Consider the following 23,603-nt stretch of genomic DNA (forward strand, 5'->3'; position numbering starts at 1 on the left):
TTCAACTCACCTCATAGGCTACACGACAAACTTGCGAACTAAATGTACACACCAGAAAGTCACATTTGGACAATAAATCAATATCCAACATGATACCATTAAGTGACGAATCAGTATATCTTGTCGACACCGCAGCAACTTTAGCAATTTCCGGATCACCAATAACATCATAATGCGGATAATTCCGTCTAGCCTCATCAACAACTTTTGGATCATCACTAGCTATATAAACACGTCTTTTATCAATATGTTCAATCATCTCAAGCTGATCATAATAATCATCAACACCTTTCATGTATTCATCTAGACTATGGAATGATGCTTCCGTTCCGACTTTATCAGTACGTCGGACATGAACACCAACAATTGGTTTCTTAAATCCTAATTTATTTTACCATTTTCGAGCATCTCAAGTGTCTCGGGTTGTGGCTTAAGGATATACATCAACAGCTGTCCAATCCACCATGCAATTGGATCACCATGAAGTTTCGTGAGTCTTGGTGCTAAGTCAGCTGGTATGGCAAGTGGAAGGTATGATGGACGTGGATTTAATGAATCAATAATTGGCACTGTCATGACTTGGACATCCTGTTGTGGCCATGTACCTTGTGATCCTTTATCAGACTCAAGGCATGTCTCACTAATTGGCAGGTAAATCTCTTCCCAGCCACCTTTATGGTATCGCCATCCTTTTGACTTAAGAATTAATGTTCGTTCTGTTGCATATGCCATTATGAAGCAATAGACAATATGATGTAATTGGCATCCAAAGCCACAGCCTTTATTTATCTTACATACTAGTTTTCTTGCTGTCGAGCAATCGGAAGGATTTTGTAGGTAGTGAAGTCGCTTTTGGACGAGATCGCTGAGGGCTTTTGACTCTTTGTGACGGTACGCTTCGTAGCCGTCGGAACCTTTCATTGTTTCCAGGTCGGTTGTGAGGGATCTAAAAGTATAGAAATTGAAATATTATTAGACAACCTCAACATGGTGCAGTATCAAGTAAGAGTCAAGTCAGACAGTCAAGTCAGACAGTCAAGTCAGACAGTCAAGTCAGACAATCAAGTCGAGCTGAGTTCTTAAGAGCCAAGCTGAGCTCTTCTTGGGTCGAGCTGGGTAGGATCTTCTTCAGGTCGAGCTGAAATTAGATCCTCTTGGGTCGAGCTGAGCTCTTCTTCGGTCGAGCTTAGCTCTTCTTAGGTCGAGCTGAGTTCTTCTTTGGTTGAGCTGATTTGGATCTTCTTGGGTCGAGCTGAGCTTTTCTTGGATCGAGCTGAGCTCTTCTTGGTTCGAGAAATCCCTCAAAATTCAAAATTCTACGCTAGACGTCCATAACTTATCCCCCAAAATAAAATCAATAATTTACTAAACCATTCCATTTGTTTACCAAATCACATAAAGAAGAAAAAACTTTTCGACAGATTGACTGATTGTGTTCCTTCATGAAAATAAATTCATTCATTTACAATTTACGGACCAAAAATGTCTGTTGAATCATGTGAAGTCTGAGAGCATATAGCATGCGATATAAATAATTCAATAGTCACTAATTCATATTTATTAATGCATCAGACACTTTATGGTTCATTCATTAATATATGCGGTGGAATGAGCTCACATGTGCTTTTGAGATTTACAGACGAAGATTCACATGTGCTTAGTGAAATTTGATGGGAAATGGGAAAAATCAATTTTAATTAAATTATTTATGATTTTGTCTGTAATTTTATGATTTAATTGGATTAATGAAGATGTGAGAGCTCGTCCCAAGAAGAGCTCAGCTCGTCCCAAGAAGAGCTCAGCTCGTCCCAAGAAGAGCTCAGCTCGTCCCAAGAAGAGCTCAGCTCGTCCCAAGAAGAGCTCAGCTCGTCCCAAGAAGAGCTCAGCTCGTCCCAAGAAGAGCTCAGCTCGTCCCAAGAAGAGCTCAGCTCGTCCCAAGAAGAGCTTAGCTCGTCCCAAGAAGAGCTTAGCTCGTCCCAAGAAGAGCTTAGCTCGTCCCAAGAAGAGCTTAGCTCGTCCCAAGAAGAGCTTAGCTCGTCCCAAGAAGAGCTCAGCTCGTCCCAAGAAGAGCTCAGCTCGTCCCAAGAAGAGCTCAGCTCGTTCCAAGAAGAGCTCAGCTTTACCCAAGAAGAACTCAACTCCAAAAACTAAGAGCTCAGCGCGAACCAAGAAGAGTTCAGCTCGACCTAAGAAGAGTTCTGCTCGACCTAAGAAGAGCACGAACCAGAATATCCAATTAAGCTCGACCCAAAAGGATCTGATTGCAGCTCGACCGATGAATATCCAACTTCAGCTCGACCCAAGAAGATCCAATTCAGCTCGACCCAAAACTCAAAATACACCATAAATTGACACCTGACCGACCTTGCCTTTTCAATTTCCCCATCAAAAATTTTCCAAAAAAACAATAATTATCAAACCTTACAATCTCCATTCATTTCACACAGAACAAACATTGCATGACGAAACATATGTAAATCATCACCCAAAATATATACACACATCCAACCGGCGTCACACATACTCGACACTTGTATTATTGTTATTCCAATGAATGAAAAAAATTATCAGCGAAACCGGCAACAAATTAGCTTATTTTTTTGAGAGTCAGAGAGGTGTCCATTTAGGGGAGTAATTGCTACACATGTGCTTATTACATCCAGTAAAATGTCAAATTGGAACAAATACACAAAAAAATGTGAGAGAATTGACGATGATGATAATAGTTTATGCTTAAATTGACTGAATTAAGTATGAGATGCAAAACAATGAAGGTTTTTATTGGCAACAATAGATGCTGACTGCTGACTGAGGTCAACAAAACTCAGTGAATTGAAACAAAAGCAAGTGAACTTTTTTTTTAGAGAGTTTTAAAGCCAAATTTGCAATTCTAATGAAGATGAAGTTTTCTATGACTGAATTCTGGGAATGGATTAGATTAATATTGAAGCTGCAGACGTGTTTACTAAGTTTGAGAGTCAGGGGGTGTCTAGGGTGGTAGGAGGGGTCCTCTGTCATCCAGACGGAACAGATTGGGACAGATTGGGACAGATTGGGACAGATTGGGACAGATTGGGACAGATTGGGACAGATTGGGACAGAATTGGGACAGAATTGGGACAGAATTGGGACAGAATTGGGACAGATTGGGACAGATTGGGACAGATTGGGACAGATTGGGACAGATTGGGACAGATTGGGACAGATTGGGACAGATTGGGACAGATTGGGACAGATCGGGACAGATTGGGACAGATTGGGACAGATTGGGACAGATTGGGACAGATTGGGACAGATTGGGACAGATTGGGACAGATTGGAACAGATTGGGACAGATTGGGACAGATTGGGACAGATTGGGACAGATTGGGACAGATTGGGACAGATTGGGACAGATCGGGACAGATTGGGACAGATTGGGACAGATTGGGACAGATTGGGACAGATTGGGACAGATTGGGACAGATTGGGACAGATTGGGACAGATTGGGACAGATTGGGACAGATTGGGACAGATTGGGACAGATCGGGACAGATTGGGACAGATTGGGACAGATTGGGACAGATTGGGACAGATTGGGACAGATTGGGACAGATTGGGACAGATTGGGACAGATTGGGACAGATTGGGACAGATTGGGACAGATTGGGACAGATTGGGACAGATTGGGACAGATTGGGACAGATTGGGACAGATTGGGACAGATTGGGACAGATAAGGACACAAAGAGACAAAGAGACAAAGGACAAGATTGACAGAGGGCCATAAAGATTCAGAAACAGACTAACAGTCAATCAGTCAGACAGATCAGTCAAAACAGACTTTAAACAACAAAATAGCTTCTAATATCCAACCAAAACTACAAAATTCCCAGCAATGTTGTCCAATTCTTCAAAAAACATTCCCAACTAAACCAATATTGACATAATTCCAACACCAATCCAAACATAACGGCCTTACTTAGATAAGATTAATCTAATACTCCGTCCATTCTCCGAAAATAGCTTATCAGTTCGTAAATTAATTTCTAATCATTTTTATTCATATGATTTTACATCAATCGCCAGAACAAAACGTGTTCATGTTTATATAAATTGGCATTTAATGTCGTTCGTGACTGTGAGTGTTGACTTTGATGAAATAGATTGTTGGATTATTTATTTAGGAAGGATTTTTGGAGAGGATTGAGTGTTTGATTCTTATTGGGACTTATATGGAGTGTTTGGTTGGTTCTTGACAGAAAAGGCTGAGGGTTGGGCAACTCTGTGTCCATACATCTCTCAGTACCTCTATTTTCTGACCTTAATGATTAATGACTCTATTTTTTTTGTCACTTAATGCCTTAGCCCCTCTGTCCTTATCTGTCCCTGAGTGTCCATGCCTGTCCCTGTCTGTCTCTAACTATCCCTATCTGTCCCTATCTACCCTTTGTCTTTCTGGCCCTCTGTCCTTCAGCCTTTCTGTTCTTATATCCCTATATCCGTAGATCTGTCGTTCTGTTCTTAGGTTGTTTTGTTTCTCGGTCCCTCTGTCCGTCTGTCTCTGTATCTCAGTCGATTTGTTCCTCGGTTCCTCTATTCCACTGTTTTTTCAGCTCTTTGTCCTTTTGTCCTTCTATCTGTTTGTATCTACGTATCTCTGTTCTTTGGACTATTTGTCCCTCTGTCCCTATTCTTGTCCTCTGCGATTCTGTCCCTCTGTCATTCTGCTAATCTGTTTCTTTGTTCCCATATCCATCGGTTCCAACTGTTTTTCTGTCATTTCACTCCTAGGTTCCTCTGTTCTTCGGTCCGTTTGCACCTCAGTCTTTCTGTACCTCTGTTCCTATATTCATTGGTTCCACTATATCTCTGTCCTTCGGTCTCTTAGATAATCAATCTCTCTGTCCATCTACCCCAGAATCTAATCAAACCCCATAACTCACTAGAGATCACTCACTCATATCCACTGACTCGATAAACTCAACGACACTTATCTACACATGATCATCAATTCCACTTTTTCCAGTCAATTATTCACCCAAAAAACCTCATCATAACTCAACCGCAGCTAATCACTCCATACACAAAAATATAGTAAAATAAACAAGATGTTACCCCCCGCAGTTCATTGAATTTACCCATCATACACAACACCGTCCAAAAATCTCAAGTGAGACTCTATTTTAAGCCTACATCTCGAGTCATTCACACTGATCCACAAAAAAAAAAAAAAAATATTGAGAACAAGCCAGACACACCAGACTAAAAATATATATGTCCATGTCGTCACTGCTTCTAAACTTTTTTTCACTTGTCTAAATAACTGTCGTGGCCAAAACCTCACCTTATATGCTCCCTCGCCAGTTCCATAAAATTCTTCATTTGCTTTATCGACTGCTGCATCTCAAACTCATTCCTCATTGATTTTTCAATTTTTGTCAGCTCCGAGCCCATATAGTTCCACAATTCCCCAACATTTGTCGTGACACGTCGCCTAAGATGCTCATACTCATGGGATGGAACTCCATTCGATGACTGTCCAGCACCTGATGATGTTGCATCTTGAAATTTCGAACTGATCCGCTTAAGAAGTTCAGATTTTGCGTCTGGACTTGCAACATCATTAACATATTCATCCAGTAATCTCCTCAGCTCATTATCAATTGATTTTGACTTTTCAAGATACAGCAGTGCCTGATTAAGACGCTCTATCTCATCCGTCTCTTTATTGCGTGATGTTGGATTTAATTTAATTAAAAAAAAGTAAATTAATAGACCCCAAATGCATATAAAGATGAGAATTTGACGGGAAAATGACATAGTTGGGTGTCACGGACTTGCTTGACTTGTTGCAGCACAGATTAATAATAAAAAAACTTAAAATTTTAATTTTTTACTTGAAAATAATAAAAAAAGTACTTTTTCACTTTGGTCTAACGATCTCATTTAATCGGAATTGAATATGATGTATTTATTGTGGATATGAAAGAAAAAATTTGTCTCTTTTTTTTTCGTGATGTGTTGTTGAGGGGATGGAAAGTACGATGATTGTTTATGTTTTTTTTTGAATGCGAATTTCAATGCGGCAGTTGGTCCCCTTGGGTGTGCGTTCAGTGTTGGATTTTATTTTTCAATTTTTGTTTCAGATTCCAGTTTGCTATGATTGGTTTTATGAATTTTATGAATTTCAGTTTGATTATTTGGTGTACAACCGTAGGGCAAGGGTCAGACACTCCAATGGTATCTACTGTACTATCATATAAATTGAACAAGTACAGTAAGTACAGGACTGTACTTTTTGAGTGTCTGACCCTTGCCATAAAGAAGGAAGCAGAGCCACAACACAAGAAACAAGGGGAAGTAGATGTTTTGGTCAGGAACAGACACATGTTTAACAGCTTTATTGACGTCATATGATTCATAACAGATCTTTCTTACTTACTTCGCTGGTCATTGAGATCAATTGTGATCCATGACCTCTCATAGTAGATCAATAGGAACTGATCATCAATTGATTTGACGTGGTTCCCCGAATAGCACAGCGTTGCCGTCACGTTGACGCTACGTCGAAAAAAGTGCGGCGCGACGTGCATTTAACGTAGCTGAGCCATGACGTCTACCTAAAGACGGATTTCGTCTTTTTTGCCGCCTTGTGCTATTCGGGTTCCTTACTAGTATTTAATATATTATTACAGTGATGGACAACCTTTTATTTTTTGCTGTACAGCTTGATGTTAAGCCTCAAGAAAAAGGGTTAATAATTTTCCAAAAATTTTTTTGGTACCGCGACACAAAAATTGTCCATCACTGCTCAAATTAATCTACATAACTGGACATCTGTTATCACCTGAACGTTCCGGATCATTATTCTCATCACTTTCATTTAAAGCAGGATTTTGATAGTTATTTGGATTAAATCCATCAAAAATGGTCTTTACTTGAGGTATACGAGTCAAGTATTCCATACAGTATTCCAAATATGAAGGCTTATCTTGAGTATGATGCAAGCGACTGTTCAGCACTTCTATATCTTTCTTATGTTTTCTTATTTTATCCTCAATTGCTTTTCTTGTTGCTTCTTCTTCTAATTTTTGCTTTTTTTCCTTTTCCAATTTATTGTCTTGCCTTTTATATTCATCCTCAAATTTATGTTCAGTTCCAACATGCGTCCTGTAGTATTTAAAGATGTAATCAATTTGTAATTGCAATTTTCCTTCAAATTCCTTCTGAAGATCATCATTTTTCATGTACTTGTCAGGCTTAAACATCTTTAATGCTTCACGTCTGCATTCACTATGTTTCTGTATCATTTGAGTACCGACCAGTAAGTCCTTATTACGATACATGCTTGTTATGTAGTAATCAACACACTTATTGTATAAATTACTGTAACAGCTATAAAGTGTGAAATGGAAAATGTCTGCTGGATCTGACAGCTTATCTTGCAAACAATCCATTAAGAAATTGATATTAAAGCTTCTCATTTCACCGACTGTGACTACTTTGGACATAATCTTTTTAATTGGTAAATTGGAAGGCATTAAAATGTCCTCAATTGCTTTTTTAAGCTCTGATTTAAAGATGTCGTCCATATCTGATAGACGTCCATCATATGCCTTTGGCCGGGCGACATGCTTACCTGGATGTGGCAGTAAATAGCAATTTATATGCTCAAATGCATCCTTGATTGTTTTACGAACTGACTGGATTTCAAGGTTTTGAGGATTCTTTACGGTAAGAACCTGTTTTAGGTATTCTAGACCTCCTTTAGGTCCACTCCCATCTTCATCAACTTCACTCCAATCTCGAACTAAAAAGATAAGCTTTTGGAATGGCTTGACATTATCTTTTTGTGCATCCATAACAGCTGCATTCTTAGAAAATTCAGCAATAAATTGCAAATATTGAAGTTGATCTACTTGTATCCGATTTGATACATTAAGTACTAAAGTTGATGACATTAAAGTCGCAAGTGTAAAAATCCTTGAATTATCAGCTTGAGTTGAGTCATTGTCAAATAATCCTTGCGTGTCCATCACAAAAATAGCAATTTTCTCACCAGTTCTATCGATTGTATGCAGGAAGACATCACTCCAAAATAATATTCCAGTCGTGTCACGTTTTGAGCCTGCTCGCCATGAGAATCCAGTCAATGGCTCATCAGGTTCACCCATCCAATTGTTATTGACCTCAAAAATGAATTGAGTCTCTTTGGATGGATTGTTTATGGACGAAAACTACAAATTAGAGTCAAAAAAAATTGTCAAATTTAAGGCTCAAATGCTGTTCAGCAGTAACTTACATTTGCGTACAAGAATCGCAAGCAATAATTGAGAAAGAAACTTTTTCCACCACGAAAAGCTCCAATCATTGATAAAATTACAACTTTACGGTCTTGAATATCGGCATGGCTGAATATTCGATCAAGTTCTTCAAAATCCACAACAACTTTATTGTCATTATTTAAATTTAAAACTGTTTTTGGACTTCCAAATTGATGATTTCCAGACATTTTTAATTATTTTTAAATTCACAATCGTGTCAAAGCTTCTTTTTTTGCTTTTTTGATATTTTATTGTCCTAAACCGGTTCCAATAGACTTGGTCCATTTTCAATCTCATTTTTGGATGAGAAAATTCAAAATTTTGCCAATTTTAAGCAATTTTAATGAACAAATTTGACAAAAAATGATGAAAAATTGCCAGAAATTGTCAGAATTTTGAGACTAAGCTTGACATGTGCAGCATAAAGTTCAAGAAATAGTCAAATTAACAGCAGATAACTTATGTTATGCTTGACTTCATATTAGACTAGAAAAATCATTGGAATTAGAAACATTAAGTGCCATAACTTGGATATGACGAAGATTAGACGGAAGTCAGCCGTAAATTCAGCTTTAGAGGACGTCCAAGGGAATTATCATGGATATTGTGCATTAGAATGTTCCAGTAATATTACAGAATGACACAGGCTCTTGTTATTGTCTGTTATCTTTAGTATCTTTAGTACATGTTATACGTCAGATAAGCTTAGGTGTTATACTTCCTTCCAAAATTAGTCTACGTACTAATTACTCTGCTAATTATTTGTGAAGTTAAAAGACATAAAATGGCACAAAATTTAATTCATCCAGTTGGAAGTCCAGTTAGTATTTTGACATTTTCTGATGATAATCAAGTCATCATTAATAATGACAAGCTTAATGAGATTTTTGATCATGAAGACATTCAAGATCGTAAAGTTGTGATTCTGTCATTAATTGGAGCATTTCGTGGTGGAAAAGCTTCTTTTTGGACTACTGCTTGCGGTTCCTGTATGCTAATGTGAGTATAATATTGGAATGACTTTAATGGCAGGCAGACTGACTTGTGCTTACTTTCTATTAGTTTCCATCAATAAAAAATCCAACAAAATCTAATCAATTAATCTTCGAAAAAGATGATAACTGGATGGGTGCAGGCAATGAGTCATTGACTGGATTCTCATGGCGATCAGGCTCAAGACGTGAAACAACTGGCATTATCATGTGGAATGATGTCTTCCTGCACACTCTAGACAAGACTGATGAAAAAATTGCAATTTTTGTGATGGATACGCAAGGCTTATTTGACAATGACTCACCATCTGCCAATAATTTGAAAATTTTTGCAATGGGAACTTTAATTTCATCGATTCCGATTTTCAACTTGATGAATCACATTCAAGAGGATCATTTGGAGTATTTACAGTTCGCAACTAAACTGGCTCAGCATACAGTCACGGTTAAAGAAACCATGTATGGCAAAATATTTCAAAACTTAATGTTTCTTGTACGCGACTGGAGTAATTCTGATGAATATCAATATGGCGTCAATGGCGGTAAAGAATATATTGAATACATCCTTAGACCAAGGTTAGAGAGAAGGGATGTGGTACAAACTATTATAGAGACAATTAATCAGTCATTTGATCAAGTTCGATGCTGTTTATTGCCTCATCCAGGACTAGGAGTTACAAATAACAGGAATTATGATGGAAATTGGTCTGCAATGGATGGCAACTTCAAGGATGAGATGAAGAACTTTATTGAATCCATTTTACTTCCTGATAATTTGATGACAAAGAAAATTAATGGAATGGATATAAATGTCATGACAATGAAGCAGTACATCCTTGCCTACTTCTTATTATTCCAATCAGGTGATTTTCCAGGTGCTTCGTCCATTTATCAGTTGACTGTTGAAAAGTTCATGAACGTTGTGATTGAAAAATGCATTAATGAGTACAGATTGACAATGTTTCGTAACATGGACTTGAAGCTTAGCAATATCCATGAAAGTTGTAAGGCAAGAGCACTTATAATGTTTGATGCTGAAAGGCAAATGGGAAGTGATGAGTTTATCAGGAAGTCCCGAAATTTGTTGGAACAAAAAATGAATGAAATTTTCGAAGATTTTGAGAAAATAACCGAAGATGACAGGAAGAAATTGCAAGCTGCTTTGGACAAGGAACAGGAAATAATCTTAGAAGCTGAAAGAGCCAAGAAAGAACTTGAAGATGCACTGATTAAGATTGAGGAAGAAAAGATGAATAACAAGATAAATGCTGAAGATTATAACAGGAAGAAGCAAATGTACGAAGATCGTATAAAGCTTAAAGACGAACAGATTCAGGATGGAATCCAAAAGAAGCAAGAATACGAAGAATTCAGAAGAACATTAATTCCCCTTGCAGCAGCTGCTACAATCACTGCAACAGCAATTGGACTTATCATTACTACTGGACAACAAGTGGATGTTGTAGGAACTGTTATGAATGAAGTAACTGATGTTGGAAATGTAATTGCTGCAGGTGCTGAAATTGTTGAATATACAGGAACTGAAATTGTTGATGAAGTTGCAACAGCAACAAGTGTTGGTGTATTATCATTCCTTTCATCGTCACTTATTGGCACCGTTGGCTCCATTTTGTTGTTAACTGTTAGTGTAGCATATGCGTTTGCAAAAAATAGTTAAAATTATGATAGATTTGGCAGGATTCTAATGTGCAGGCACGTATTTGAACTTTGGGAGTTTGGATTCTCGAAGTTCTGGCAACTTTGAATATGACTAAATATTTAAGTGTTAAAAAGTAATAAAAACTGTTTAAAAAAATTGATTTAAAGGCCTTCCCCTATATAAATGATCCAGAAACTCTGATTCCAGCTTTCCAAGTCCTGAATATTAAAATAATTCAGGAAAATCACTGAAGTCAGTCTAAATTGATCCAAAAGCTGACACCCGACATACAAGACTCTACCATGCTGCCGGATTAAATTTTAATCCGATAGGAAGTTAGAGTCACGTAAGGTTGAGTCACGTAAGGTTGAGGTTATTTAAATCTTGCTGATTTAGAATTAAGGAATTGGGGAAGCCGAAGTTTGACTCCAAATTTGACCAAATGTCAAGTACATATCTTCTCGTGGTAATCTCTAAATAAAAAAAACTGACTACCGATCAATGTGTCGGGATAAGTACGTTAAAGAATAAAGTAAAACCTTTCCAAATCGCCTTGTATGAATGGTGGCAGCTTCACAATTAGGCTAGGGATAGTGTGGCTTACAATCGACCATTTACGAAAGAAAGCAACTTAAGGTCATGCTATCCTTACTTTGCTGGCCGTAGAGATCAACTGTGATTCAAGGCCTCCTCAGTTGACGTCTAAAGCTGATTTCATCGGTGCCAATTGTCAATTCCAAATGTCAAAATGCCAAAAACAAATATTAAAGACAGATACTTTTTATTAATTTCCAAATATTACAAAAACTTTCTGGATAGCATCTGGATGTGCTATTGATGATACAAATCAATAGGTTCAATTTTCAATTGATAATTTTGAGAAATCAACTGATTCATTTTTATTCCTTTTCATCATCATAGTTGTTGCTTCAATTGCAACAGTTGCTTCTAGAGATGACTTTGAAGCAAGTCCTTTTGATGTAAAAAATTCCCTAACCATTTTAAATAACGATTCTTTAACTATTAGAAATGCTCCAGCAAATAAACCTACACCAATTAATGATTCTTCTATAACGGCCGCTATGGCAATAAATGGCAAGCCAAATATTAACATAGGTATAATAATTGCTGATATTTTAGCCAAAATTAATAATATATATCGATAATTCTTTTCCTCTATCGATTTTTGCTTTTCTTTTTGAATCTGTTCGTCTTTAAGCTTTAGATATTCTTCGTATATATCCTTCATCCTGTTGTAATCTTCAGCATTTATCTTATTGTTCATCTTTTCTTCCTCAATCTTAATCAGTGCATCTTCAAGTTCTTTCTTGACTTTTTCAGCTTCTAAGATTATTTCCTGTTCCTTATCCAAAGCAGCTTGTAATTTCTTCCTGTCATCTTCGGTTATCTTCTCAAAATCGTTGTAAATTTCATTGAGTTTGTTCCAACAAATTTCGGGACTTCCTTATGAACTCATCACTTCCCATTTTCCTTTCATCATCAAACATCATAAGTGCTCTTAGCTTACAGCTTTCATGGAAGATGTTACGGACCACGTCCATGTTACGAAACATTGTCAATCTATACTCATTAATGCATTTTTCAATCACAGCATTCATGAATTTTTCAACAGTCAACTCATAAATGGATGAAGCACCTGGAAAGTCACCTGTTTGGAATAATAAGAAGTAGGCAATGATGTACTGCTTCATTGCCATGACATTTATATCCATTCCATTAATTTTCTTTGTCACCAAATTATCAGGAAGTAAAATGGATTCAATAAAGTTCTTCATCTCATCCTTGAAGTTGCCATCCATTGCTGACCAATTTCCATCATAATTCCTGTTATTTGTAACTCCTAGTCCTGGATGAGGCAATAAGCAGCATCGAACTTGATCAAATGATTCTTTAATTGACTTTCCAATTGATTCCACTTGGTCGCTTCTACCTGTTCTTGGTCTAAGGATGTATTCAATATATTCTTGACCGCCATTGACGCCATGCTGATAATCATCAGGATTAATCCAGTCGCGTACAAGAAATGTCAAGTTTTGGAATGGCTTACCGTACATAGTGTCTCTATTCATGACTGTATGCTGAGTTAATTGAGTTGCAAACTGTAAATACTCCAAATGATCCTCTTGAATGTGATTCATCAAGTTGAAAATCGGAATCGATGAAATTAAAGTTCCCATTGCAAAAATTTTCAAATTATTGGCAGATGGTGAGTCATTGTCAAATAAGCCTTGCGTATCCATCACAAAAATTGCAATTTTTTCATCAGTCTTGTCTAAAGTGTGCAGGAAGACATCATTCCACATGATAATGCCAGTTGTTTCACGTCTTGAGCCTGATCGCCATGAGAATCCAGTCAATGACTCATTGCCTGCACCCATCCAGTTATCATCTTTTTCGAAGATTAATTGATTAGATTTTGTTGGATTTTTTTATTGATGGAAACTAATAGAAAGTAAGCACAAGTCAGTCTGCCTGCCATTAAAGTCATTCCAATATTATACTCACATTAGCATACAGGAACCGCAAGCAGTAGTCCAAAAAGAAGCTTTTTCCACCACGAAATGCTCCAATTAATGACAGAATCACAACTTTACGATCTTGAATGTCTTCATGATCAAAAATCTCATTAAGCTTGTCATTATTAATGATGACTTGATTATCATCAGAAAATGTCAAAATACTAACTGGACTTCCAACTGGATGAACTAATTTTGAGCCATTTTTTTGTCTTGTAACTTCACAAATTAATAGCAGATTAATGAACACGTAGACAATTTTGAAAGGAAGTATAACATTTAAGCTTATATGACATATAACAAGTACTAAAGATAACATTGAATAACAAGGGTTTGCGTCATTCAGTAAGATGAATCACCCACAGGCCAGAACGCCCTCGCAAATTTTTCCATTGCCACCGAAATGAAAATCACAGGTTTCCAAAAACACCACTTGTAAATGTATGCAATGGTTCTGGAATCATGTGTGTTTCAAATCACTAATTGAATTAGTCAACCATAAGGTCCTTTGTCTTGTCCAGCGTCTCTCAAAGATACATAATGCGTCTTCATCCGCTTGTGTTGAGTTCCAAGTTTCTGAACCATACAGCGCAATGACCCATAACAGAGTTGCGATGACAGGTACCTGTCATAAGTAGAGGTGACAGGTTCTGTCAAAAGATGGCCTGTGAAAGGTTACAACGTTGACAGCAGAAAAATTTCTGCCTGTCACAGGTCTGACCTGTCGCAGGTTACGCCTTAGTGATTTGAAACACACATGATTCCAGAACCATTGCATACATTTACAAGTGGTGTTTTTGGAAACCTGTGATTTTCATTTTCGGTGGCAATGGAAAAATTTGCGAGGGCGTTCTGGCCTGTGGGTGATTCATCTTACTGAATGACGCAAACCCTTGTTATTCAATGTTATCTTTAGTACTTGTTATATGTCATATAAGCTTAAATGTTATACTTCCTTTCAAAATTGTCTACGTGTTCATTAATCTGCTATTAATTTGTGAAGTTACAAGACAAAAAAAATGGCTCAAAAATTAATTCATCCAGTTGGAAGTCCAGTTAGTATTTTGACATTTTCTGATGATAATCAAGTCATCATTAATAATGACAAGCTTAATGAGATTTTTGATCATGAAGACATTCAAGATCGTAAAGTTGTGATTCTGTCATTAATTGGAGCATTTCGTGGTGGAAAGCTTCTTTTTGGACTACTGCTTGTGGTTCCTGTATGCTAATGTGAGTATAATATTGGAATGACTTTAATGGCAGGCAGACTGACTTGTGCTTACTTTCTATTAGTTTCATCAATAAAAAATCCAACAAAATCTAATCAATTAATCTTCGAAAAAGATGATAACTGGATGGGTGCAGGCAATGAGTCATTGACTGATTCTCATGGCGATCAGGCACAAGACGTGAAACAACTGGCATTATCATGTGGAATGATGTCTTCCTGCACACTCTAGACAAGACTGATGAAAAAATTGCAATTTTTGTGATGGATACGCAAGGCTTATTTGACAATGACTCACCATCTGCCAATAATTTGAAAATTTTTGCAATGGGAACTTTAATTTCATCGATTCCGATTTTCAACTTGATGAATCACATTCAAGAGGATCATTTGGAGTATTTACAGTTCGCAACTAAACTGGCTCAGCATACAGTCACGGTTAAAGAAACCATGTATGGCAAAATATTTCAAAACTTAATGTTTCTTGTACGCGACTGGAGTAATTCTGATGAATATCAATATGGCGTCAATGGCGGTAAGAATATATTGAATACATCCTTAGACCAAGGTTAGAGAGAAGGGATGTGGTACAAACTATTATAGAGACAATTAATCAGTCATTTGATCAAGTTCGATGCTGTTTATTGCCTCATCCAGGACTAGGAGTTACAAATAACAGGAATTATGATGGAAATTGGTCAGCAATGGATGGCAACTTCAAGGATGAGATGAAGAACTTTATTGAATCCATTTTACTTCCTGATAATTTGGTGACAAAGAAAATTAATGGAATGGATATAAATGTCATGGCAATGAAGCAGTATATCATTGCCTACTTCTTATTATTCCAAACAGGTGACTTTCCAGGTGCTTCATCCATTTATGAGTTGACTGTTGAAAAATTCATGAATGCCGTGATTGAAAAATGCATTAATGAGTACAGATTGACAATGTTTCGTAACATGGACGTGGTCCGTAACATTTTCCATGAAAGCTGTAAGCTAAGAGCACTTATGATGTTTGATGATGAAAGGAAAATGGGAAGTGATGAGTTCATAAGGAAGTCCCGAAATTTGTTGGAACAAAAAAATGAATGAAATTTACAATGATTTTGAGAAAATAACCGAAGATGACAGGAAGAAATTACAAGCTGCTTTGGATAAGGAACAGGAAATAATCTTAGAAGCTGAAAAAGTCAAGAAAGAACTTGAAGATGCACTGATTAAGATTGAGGAAGAAAAGATGAACAATAAGATAAATGCTGAAGATTACAACAGGATGAAGGATATATACGAAGAATATCTAAAGCTTAAAGACGAACAGATTCAAAAAGAAAAGCAAAAATCGATAGAGGAAAAGAATTATCGATATATATTATTAATTTTGGCTAAAATATCAGCAATTATTATACCTATGTTAATATTTGGCTTGCCATTTATTGCCATAGCGGCCGTTATAGAAGAATCATTAATTGGTGTAGGTTTATTTGCTGGAGCATTTCTAATAGTTAAAGAATCGTTATTTAAAATGGTTAGGGAATTTTTTACATCAAAAGGACTTGCTTCAAAGTCATCTCTAGAAGCAACTGTTGCAATTGAAGCAACAACTATGATGATGAAAAGGAATAAAAATGAATCAGTTGATTTCTCAAAATTATCAATTGAAAATTGAACCTATTGATTTGTATCATCAATAGCACATCCAGACGCTATCCAGAAAGTTTTTGTAATATTTGGAAATTAATAAAAAGTATCTGTCTTTAATATTTGTTTTTGGCATTTTGACATTTGGAATTGACAATTGGCACCGATGAAATCAGCTTTAGACGTCAACTGAGGGAGGCCTTGAATCACAGTTGATCTCTGCGGTTAGCAAAGTAAGTAAGTAAGTTTGCTCCGGCTTGGAACCTATGTTGATACAAAATTCTTTAGTGGATAACAAACGTTATACTTGTTCATATATTTCCGTTGACTTGTTTGTGCAAATTGCAATAAAATATTTTCCTAAACGCACTCAAATGTTATACTTTATTGCCTTAAAGGACGCTTTTAATAGTTTGTGTCCATTTGTGACTACATAAGAAGTTGTAGTTGAGTTTTAGTGGAAATTAATAAAAATTATTCATTTTATTCACAAAATTCATAAAATAGAACAAATTTGGGTTGGATATGAAGGATTGCTGTGAGGCTGAGGTACATATGGGTATATACATACCCGATCCCCAAACCCACACCTCACATAATCGAGCACCACTTCTTCTTAGGTTTTGATGCATTTGCAGCCCTTTCAGCTGCCAATCTCGCTTCCAATGCCTCACGATGTGCCTTTTGTGCATCACGTTCAGCCTCAATAGCACGAGCACGTTGATTTTCAGCCTCTAATCTAGCCTCAAGTAATGCCTTTTGTGTCTGAAACTGCTCTTCCTCAATCTTTTGCAGTTCCTTTGCTTTGTTGAGTTCGATGAGATTTATTTCAGCTTTATGCTTTGCTTCCTTTGCTTCCTCCTCGAGTCTGAGCTGTTCCTCATATAAAGCTTGCTGTTTTGCTTTTTGTTCCTTAATCTGCTCAAATGTGATCTTTTTTTGGTCTTTCCATTCGTTGTACAGCTTCTCCATCTGTTCCTCTAATTTAACTTTGAACTTCCTCTCATGCTCAATATTTCCCATTTTTTTCTCTTCCTTAAACATGATTAATGTCTTATTCTTACTCATTTCATGGACAATATGAAGATTCTCTTCCGTCAGCAAGTCATTACTAAGGAATATTGTCTGTTTATAGTGATCAATGCATTTTTCCAGCAAGATGCTCATCTGCTTCTCAATTGTTGACTCATAAATGCTTTGTGCTTGCGGAAGTGTGTCTGACTGGAATAATTGGAAGTACGAGTCAATGTATTCCTTCATTTCAGATCCTTTAAGGTCTTTTGAGTTGATTTTCTTAAGAATTACATTATTTGGAAGTAGCAAGTGCTCGATGACCTTTTGCAGCTCTTCCTTAAACTCTTCGTCCATTTTTGACCATCGACCGTCGTATGTTTTGACACGAGCTACTGTCTTGCCTGGATATGGAAGTAGACAGCAGTTGATTTGCTCGAAGGAACTTGATATAAATTGACGGACTGAGCGGAGTTCCGGTTTCTGGTCAGATTTGACTTTTAGGACATCCTTGAGGTAATGATCGCCTCCTTCCGTTCCAAACTCAAATTCATCAGGATTACTCCAATCTCTGATAAGGAACAATAAATTTTGGAATGGCTTTCCAGCTTGTCCTTGACTGTCGGCAGCAGCAAATCTCGCAAATTCTGTCGCAAACTGCAAATATTGTAGCTGATCTTCCTGAATAATTCCAACAAGATTCAGCACCTGAATCGATGATATTAAGGTACCAAGTGCAAAAATCCTTGAATTATCAGCCGGTGATGTCTCATTGTCAAATAAGCCTTGCGTATCCATCACAACAATTGCTATTTTTTCACCAGTCAATTCCAATGTATGCAGGAAGACATCACTCCACATGATGATCCCGGTTGTGTCACGTTTGGTACCTGAACGCCATGTGAATCCTCTAAGTGGCTCTTCGCCATTTCCCATCCAGTTCTGTTGGTTGTCGAGGGGGTTGTTGGGGTTGTTGATTGATGGATACTGTTGGGAATGAGAATGGGTTAAGTTTATGGATATTCTGGGGTGTATTGGGCTTGAGGGGGTCAAAATGATGGGTTGGGTGATGGTACGTCACCCTATTGATTTCATGGACCCTCCAGGGGCTCGAAACCTGCATTCCAGCCTAAATACATCCCCGGTAAGTGACCTTGAGCACTTAAGACACAAAATTGACCAAAAAATGACTCAAAATCAACCAAAAATCACCTCCATACCCTTCATCAACCTCCCATCACCCCATACCCAACACTATACTCACATTAGCATACAGGAAGCGCAAGCAATAATCCAAAAAGAAGCTCTTTCCACGTCTAAATGCTCCAATTATTGAAAATATTACAACTTTGCGGTTTTTGACTTCTTGATGGTCGAACATCTTCTCTAGTTCTGCTTTGTCAATTTGAACTTGCTTTGTGTCCGTAAATTTGAGGACATTAATTGGCTTTCCGTATGGATGATCGTGGGACATGTTTTGGTTGACTATTCTTGATAAGAATTGAGAAGTCTGGCTGAATTTATTAGCACTAATCACACTAAATAGTCTAATTAGAACTGATTAAAATTTAATTAAATTTTAGCTATTTTATATCAAATTTTAGTAGCCACAGAAAGCATGTTTATGTTCTAATGACTGAGGGGATTCTTCAAGCGGTTTTATAAAAGTGAATAACTAAATTAATTTTATATCAAACCACAGAGACAGTTATGCAAGTTATGATAAATAAGTATTATTTTGATTAGTTGAGTCAAAGGATGTGGAAGCTCAAAAATCAGTATTTAGCCCATCCACCCAACTCATCCACCCATCCACAAACAAACAGGTTGGCAGACAACTGAATTAATCGATCCAAAATCAGAACTCAGGATGACATGATGTGGAGCCGAACTTAAATTGACTTCAGGAATGTGTCAGAGTCAAGCAGACGTAATGCCAGATTTTGGATCGATACTAGCTCAGTAATACTCTAGCATGATGACGGGTTTGACTAAAATTCGACTTAAATCCGTAATCACACCATGTCATCCTGGGTCAAGTTTCTAGATCAATTAACCGACTTATGCTGTTCATTCATATTATTCCATCATCTAAATTAAGTCCACAAATCACAACTTGGTATCAAACCAATTACAAAATCAAGCCTATAGCATATCATCCGCTTAATTAAATATATCCCAGACAGATGCACACGCCTCTGAATTATTTACAATTAAGTCCACAATTTTTTGATTCCGATTTAAATTAATTCTGTATCACACAAAGATCGTGTGTGAAAATAAAAGTAATCAACAATGCATGATTCCCGACTTTCAATTCAGTTTCGATTCAGCGTTCGGGCTGTAAAAGCTGTAAAAAAAATGCAAAAAATAATTTTCCGTGCATTTATTTGTGTAATTTTAATGGCAAATTTGGCTGATTTGAGACATTTTGATGGCGAAATTAAGCTGCAAATTTTGAATTTAGACAAAAAGCTGCCATTGGACATAAATCCACAAATGGACATGAAAAATTCAACAAAAGAAATTTTTCAAAAATCAGAACGAAAATTTCTTGAAGAAATTTTAATAAATCACATCAATTCCGTCGCTGAGTCATCAAAGTTCTTCTGTACGAACTCAAAAGACGAGAATGACGACGCATTTTTGACGGTTATTAAGCGATGTGTGGTGCGGTTTCCTCATGGGTCGAGTTGCTGACTTGTTGGAGATTTCATGAATATTTTCCATATTGGAATGTGTTAAATTATGATAGATTATATCATGTGTGTGCCTTACTATGTAATTTAGTGTAGTTCAAATTATGAATCAATAAAGACTGTTAAATTTAGTGCTTAAATTGAATTTTGTGGCTTAATGTGAGGTTCTGGTGCCTTTATAGTTGATTTTCAAGATTCAGGTGCCTTCACTCGTGAGTTTTTGAGGTTCAGGTGTCTTTACACGACAATTCAAATATTCAGGTGTCTTCACAATTGAGTTTTGAGATTCAAGTGTCTTCGCATTGGATATTTTTGAGGTTCAGGTGTCTTCACACATTACATTATTTGGAGTTCAGGTGCAATCACATTAGAGTTTTTAGGTTCAGGTGCAATCACATTAGAGTTTTTGAGGTTCAGGTGCCTTCACATTGGAGCTTTTGAGGTTCAGATGCCTTCACATTAGAGATTTAAGGTTCAGGTGCCTTCACAATAGAATTTTGAGGTTAAAGTGCCTTCAGATTTGAGTTTTGAGGTTCAGGTGTCTTCACACTACAGTCCTGAAGTTCATGAGTCTTCCACAATGAGACAATGAGTATACCACAATGTTAATGTCAATGACACTTGATTCCATCATTATCAGTTAGTAAACAGACATTGTTCCTATATATAGCAGCTATAGACACTTGTGTGAGGAAATTAAAAATTGCAAAATTATGAAATTCTTATCAAGATCTTAAGTTGATTGCAATAGGATGTAATATAAGTGAAAAGTCATGCAAAGAGCATCAGTTAGCCTTGTGTGAAATTTCACAAAATTGAGGACATGATGGACATGCGCTGCTATTTATAGACTTAATATTAAATTTAAAATAAATAAAATAATTAAAAATATGTCATTTTGGGTCACAATTTCTTTGTCTCAAATGAAATTTTTATGGCTTTACACATTCACCGCATCTTCCATGACCTACGTCAACTGCGTCATCACGAGACACTCAAAATTCATAAATTGTGTAAGCTTTAAATGTGTTAAATGATTTTTGTGGACAATAAAATGGAAAAATGCCAAATTAATTTGCATATTGAAATTAAAAGGTGTTGTTGGAGATGAATGACTAATTGTGAAGGCACCTGAATGATTGAGCTGTAATGTGAAGACACCTGAATCTTAAAACTCTAGTGTGAAGGCACCTGAACCTCAATATTTTAGTCTGAAGGCACCTGAACCTCAAAACTGAATTGTAAAGGCACCTGAATCTTTGAATTGTCTTGTAAAGACACCTGAACATCAAAATTCTAGTGTGAAGGCACCTGAACCTCAAAACTCGAATGTAAAGACACCTGAACCTTTGAATTGTCGTGTAAAGCCACCTGAACCTCAAAAAAATCACGTTTCCATCGACTGACCGCAAACTATAAAATTTTTAAACAAAGAAATCATGTCCCATATATTTTCATACATACATCACTCAATGTCGCAGTGACACAGACCTTTAAAGTCTATACAGTATACTTAAAAAGGAATTTATTTATTGATAACCAGGCAGTCATAATATTACAAAAAATGTCTAAAAATTAACGATAATTGTCACATAAACATATTTAATAATTTGCTTCTCATCAGCCATAAACAGCCCCTCAAATTCCTCCTCAACGACAGTAAACAGCTTACCACTCACAACTGTCTCATTTAAAAATGTCTCAGCCTCAATTTTACCGCAACTTTCATCCTCAATTGCCAATCTCTTCATCACCTTATTACGCTCAAATAAATGATAATTTAGTCGAATTTCCAGCATGTTACGACTTAATGTTTCGTCATCGGGAATTGAGAGTAAAATTATGAGAAATATTAATGTGACAAAATTAAGTCGCATTTGATCACTAAGATGAGTCTATTGATACTGAGACTGAGACTGAGACTTTGACTATTTGAGTTTTTTTTTTTTTTTTGAGCGTGACACTTGATTGGAAGTCTTGTTGTTGTTGTTGTTTCTGTTTTGGTTGCGGCTAGACTTAATATTTTTGAATAATCTCTTTTTGTTGACATTTTTTATTTTTTGGTGTATATTTGATAAGGAACATTTTAGTGCTGATGTAATATTATTGAAACATTAAAAATATTCAACTGAATGCTTGATAGTAGCTCGACTTACTTGAGTGTAGCTCGATCCACTTTAATGTAGCTCGACTTACTTGATTGTAGCTCGACTTACTTGAACGTAGCTCGACTCACTTGAACGTAGCTCAACCCACTTGAATGTAGCTCGACTTACTTGATCATAGCTCGACTTACTTGAATGAAGCTTGACTTACTTGAAAGTAGCTCGACTAATTGAACGTAGCTCGACTTACTTGAACGTAGCTCGACCCACTTGATTGTAGCTTGACCCAATTGATCGTGCAGCTCACCAAGAGAAGCTCGAAGCATAGATTTTAGTGTATAAAGTGTAAAAACAGCAACTAGAAGTATGGGACCGTTCATAAATGATGTAACAACTAAGGAGAAAGAGGAAAGCTTTACAATTTTGCTTTAGAGTCCAAATTTTGATTTATGACTTTGCAAAGCTCTAAAAATGCATAATTCACAATTTTACGTAATTTCCGAATATTCCCTAATGTGTCCTCACTTATCCATAGACAATTTTCCAAATTTTTGACATGAATCCTGGACATGACAATGTCATTTAATGTCTAGAATAAGCTAAGATTTAATTTGTTCCTTTGAGTAATAAACTCTCCAATTTTTATTCATTGTCCTACTTAGATATGTCTAGGATGACGCAATATAAGTTACTATTGACACACATTTATCCAAGACACATGAACAGCAATAAAAAAGTATTCGCGTCCTGAATTATAGTATTTTTAGTTGCATGTTTCAGATGTAGATGGCGCTAGTGATTTTCTGACATAGTACATCTATTGCTGATGGAAAATTTGGGATTGTGTTGTAGTTATTGAGGACATATGGATACAGTGATATTTAAAATTCGATGGTTTTATCAAGGAAATTGGGATTTTACCGTGGTTTGAGCGGTGAACAGCACAGAATTGGCAAAAGTCGGGGTTTGCCGTTTACTAGTCGACAATACGAATCGAACCTCTTCTACAGGCTGCTGGCGATCGGTGGAAGATGGCAACTTATGGAAGGGATCACCTACGAAAGCCTTGATTTGGTGGACTTTCGCTGATCATTTCTACCTTTATGCTAATCATGGTACACCAGTTATTCAACCATAGTGCCGACTGAGTTGGCATTTACTAAGCTCCATGACACAAAATACCTATGAAATATTGTCAGTCCCAATGTGCAGTCAGATAATTTATTCAAACTACATAAAAAACTACTAACGAAATTAAATGAAAGACATTGAACCAAGAAAAAGAAAAACTTTTCGTACAGTAAATTTAATAAGGATATTCAAGCATGAACGAAGCCAAATAATTTATGGATCATGAACTATTCGTGCTAAGGACAAAGTTTCTATATTTTCTTCGTCATCTTTTACAAATTCGATTAA

At 36.6% G+C, this 23,603-nt stretch overlaps 5 protein-coding genes across 5 annotated transcripts; 1 reads left to right on the forward strand and 4 right to left on the reverse strand.

Moving 5' to 3' along the window:
* Positions 1–10: 10 nt before the first annotated feature.
* Positions 11–5,924, reverse strand: LOC139093152 (alpha-(1,6)-fucosyltransferase-like; the record flags this gene model as incomplete). Its single annotated transcript, XM_070643757.1, is given in 3 exon segments — positions 11–393; positions 396–946; positions 5,327–5,924. Coding segments are annotated over 3 exon segments (1,410 nt in total), but the record flags the coding sequence as incomplete, so codon positions are not given.
* Positions 5,925–6,803: 879 nt separating this feature from the next.
* On the reverse strand, positions 6,804–8,494 carry LOC139093147 (atlastin-like). Its single transcript, XM_070643751.1, has 2 exons — positions 8,285–8,494; positions 6,804–8,219 (listed from the first exon to the last, which is right to left on the reverse strand). The coding sequence occupies exons 1-2, from the start codon at positions 8,492–8,494 to the stop codon at positions 6,804–6,806; spliced, it is 1,626 nt and encodes a 541-aa protein (XP_070499852.1).
* Positions 8,495–9,090: 596 nt separating this feature from the next.
* Positions 9,091–10,976, forward strand: LOC139093148 (atlastin-2-like). Its single transcript, XM_070643752.1, has 2 exons — positions 9,091–9,217; positions 9,421–10,976. Exons 1-2 carry the CDS (start codon positions 9,091–9,093, stop codon positions 10,974–10,976), a joined length of 1,683 nt encoding a protein of 560 aa, XP_070499853.1.
* An 838-nt stretch (positions 10,977–11,814) lies between these two features.
* Positions 11,815–13,357, reverse strand: LOC139093149 (atlastin-2-like). Its single transcript, XM_070643754.1, has 2 exons — positions 12,512–13,357; positions 11,815–12,366 (listed from the first exon to the last, which is right to left on the reverse strand). The coding sequence occupies exons 1-2, from the start codon at positions 13,355–13,357 to the stop codon at positions 11,815–11,817; spliced, it is 1,398 nt and encodes a 465-aa protein (XP_070499855.1).
* A 3,603-nt stretch (positions 13,358–16,960) lies between these two features.
* Positions 16,961–18,854, reverse strand: LOC139093150 (atlastin-like). The gene is made up of 2 exons (XM_070643755.1): positions 18,645–18,854; positions 16,961–18,367 (listed from the first exon to the last, which is right to left on the reverse strand). The coding sequence occupies exons 1-2, from the start codon at positions 18,852–18,854 to the stop codon at positions 16,961–16,963; spliced, it is 1,617 nt and encodes a 538-aa protein (XP_070499856.1).
* Between the last annotated feature and the right edge of the window lie 4,749 nt (positions 18,855–23,603).

The sequence above is a fragment of the Chironomus tepperi genome, unplaced genomic scaffold, assembly GCF_022539635.2.
Source record: "Chironomus tepperi strain 1889 unplaced genomic scaffold, CSIRO-AGI_Ctep_v1 contig_334, whole genome shotgun sequence".
NCBI classification, from domain to species: Eukaryota; Metazoa; Arthropoda; class Insecta; order Diptera; family Chironomidae; genus Chironomus; species Chironomus tepperi.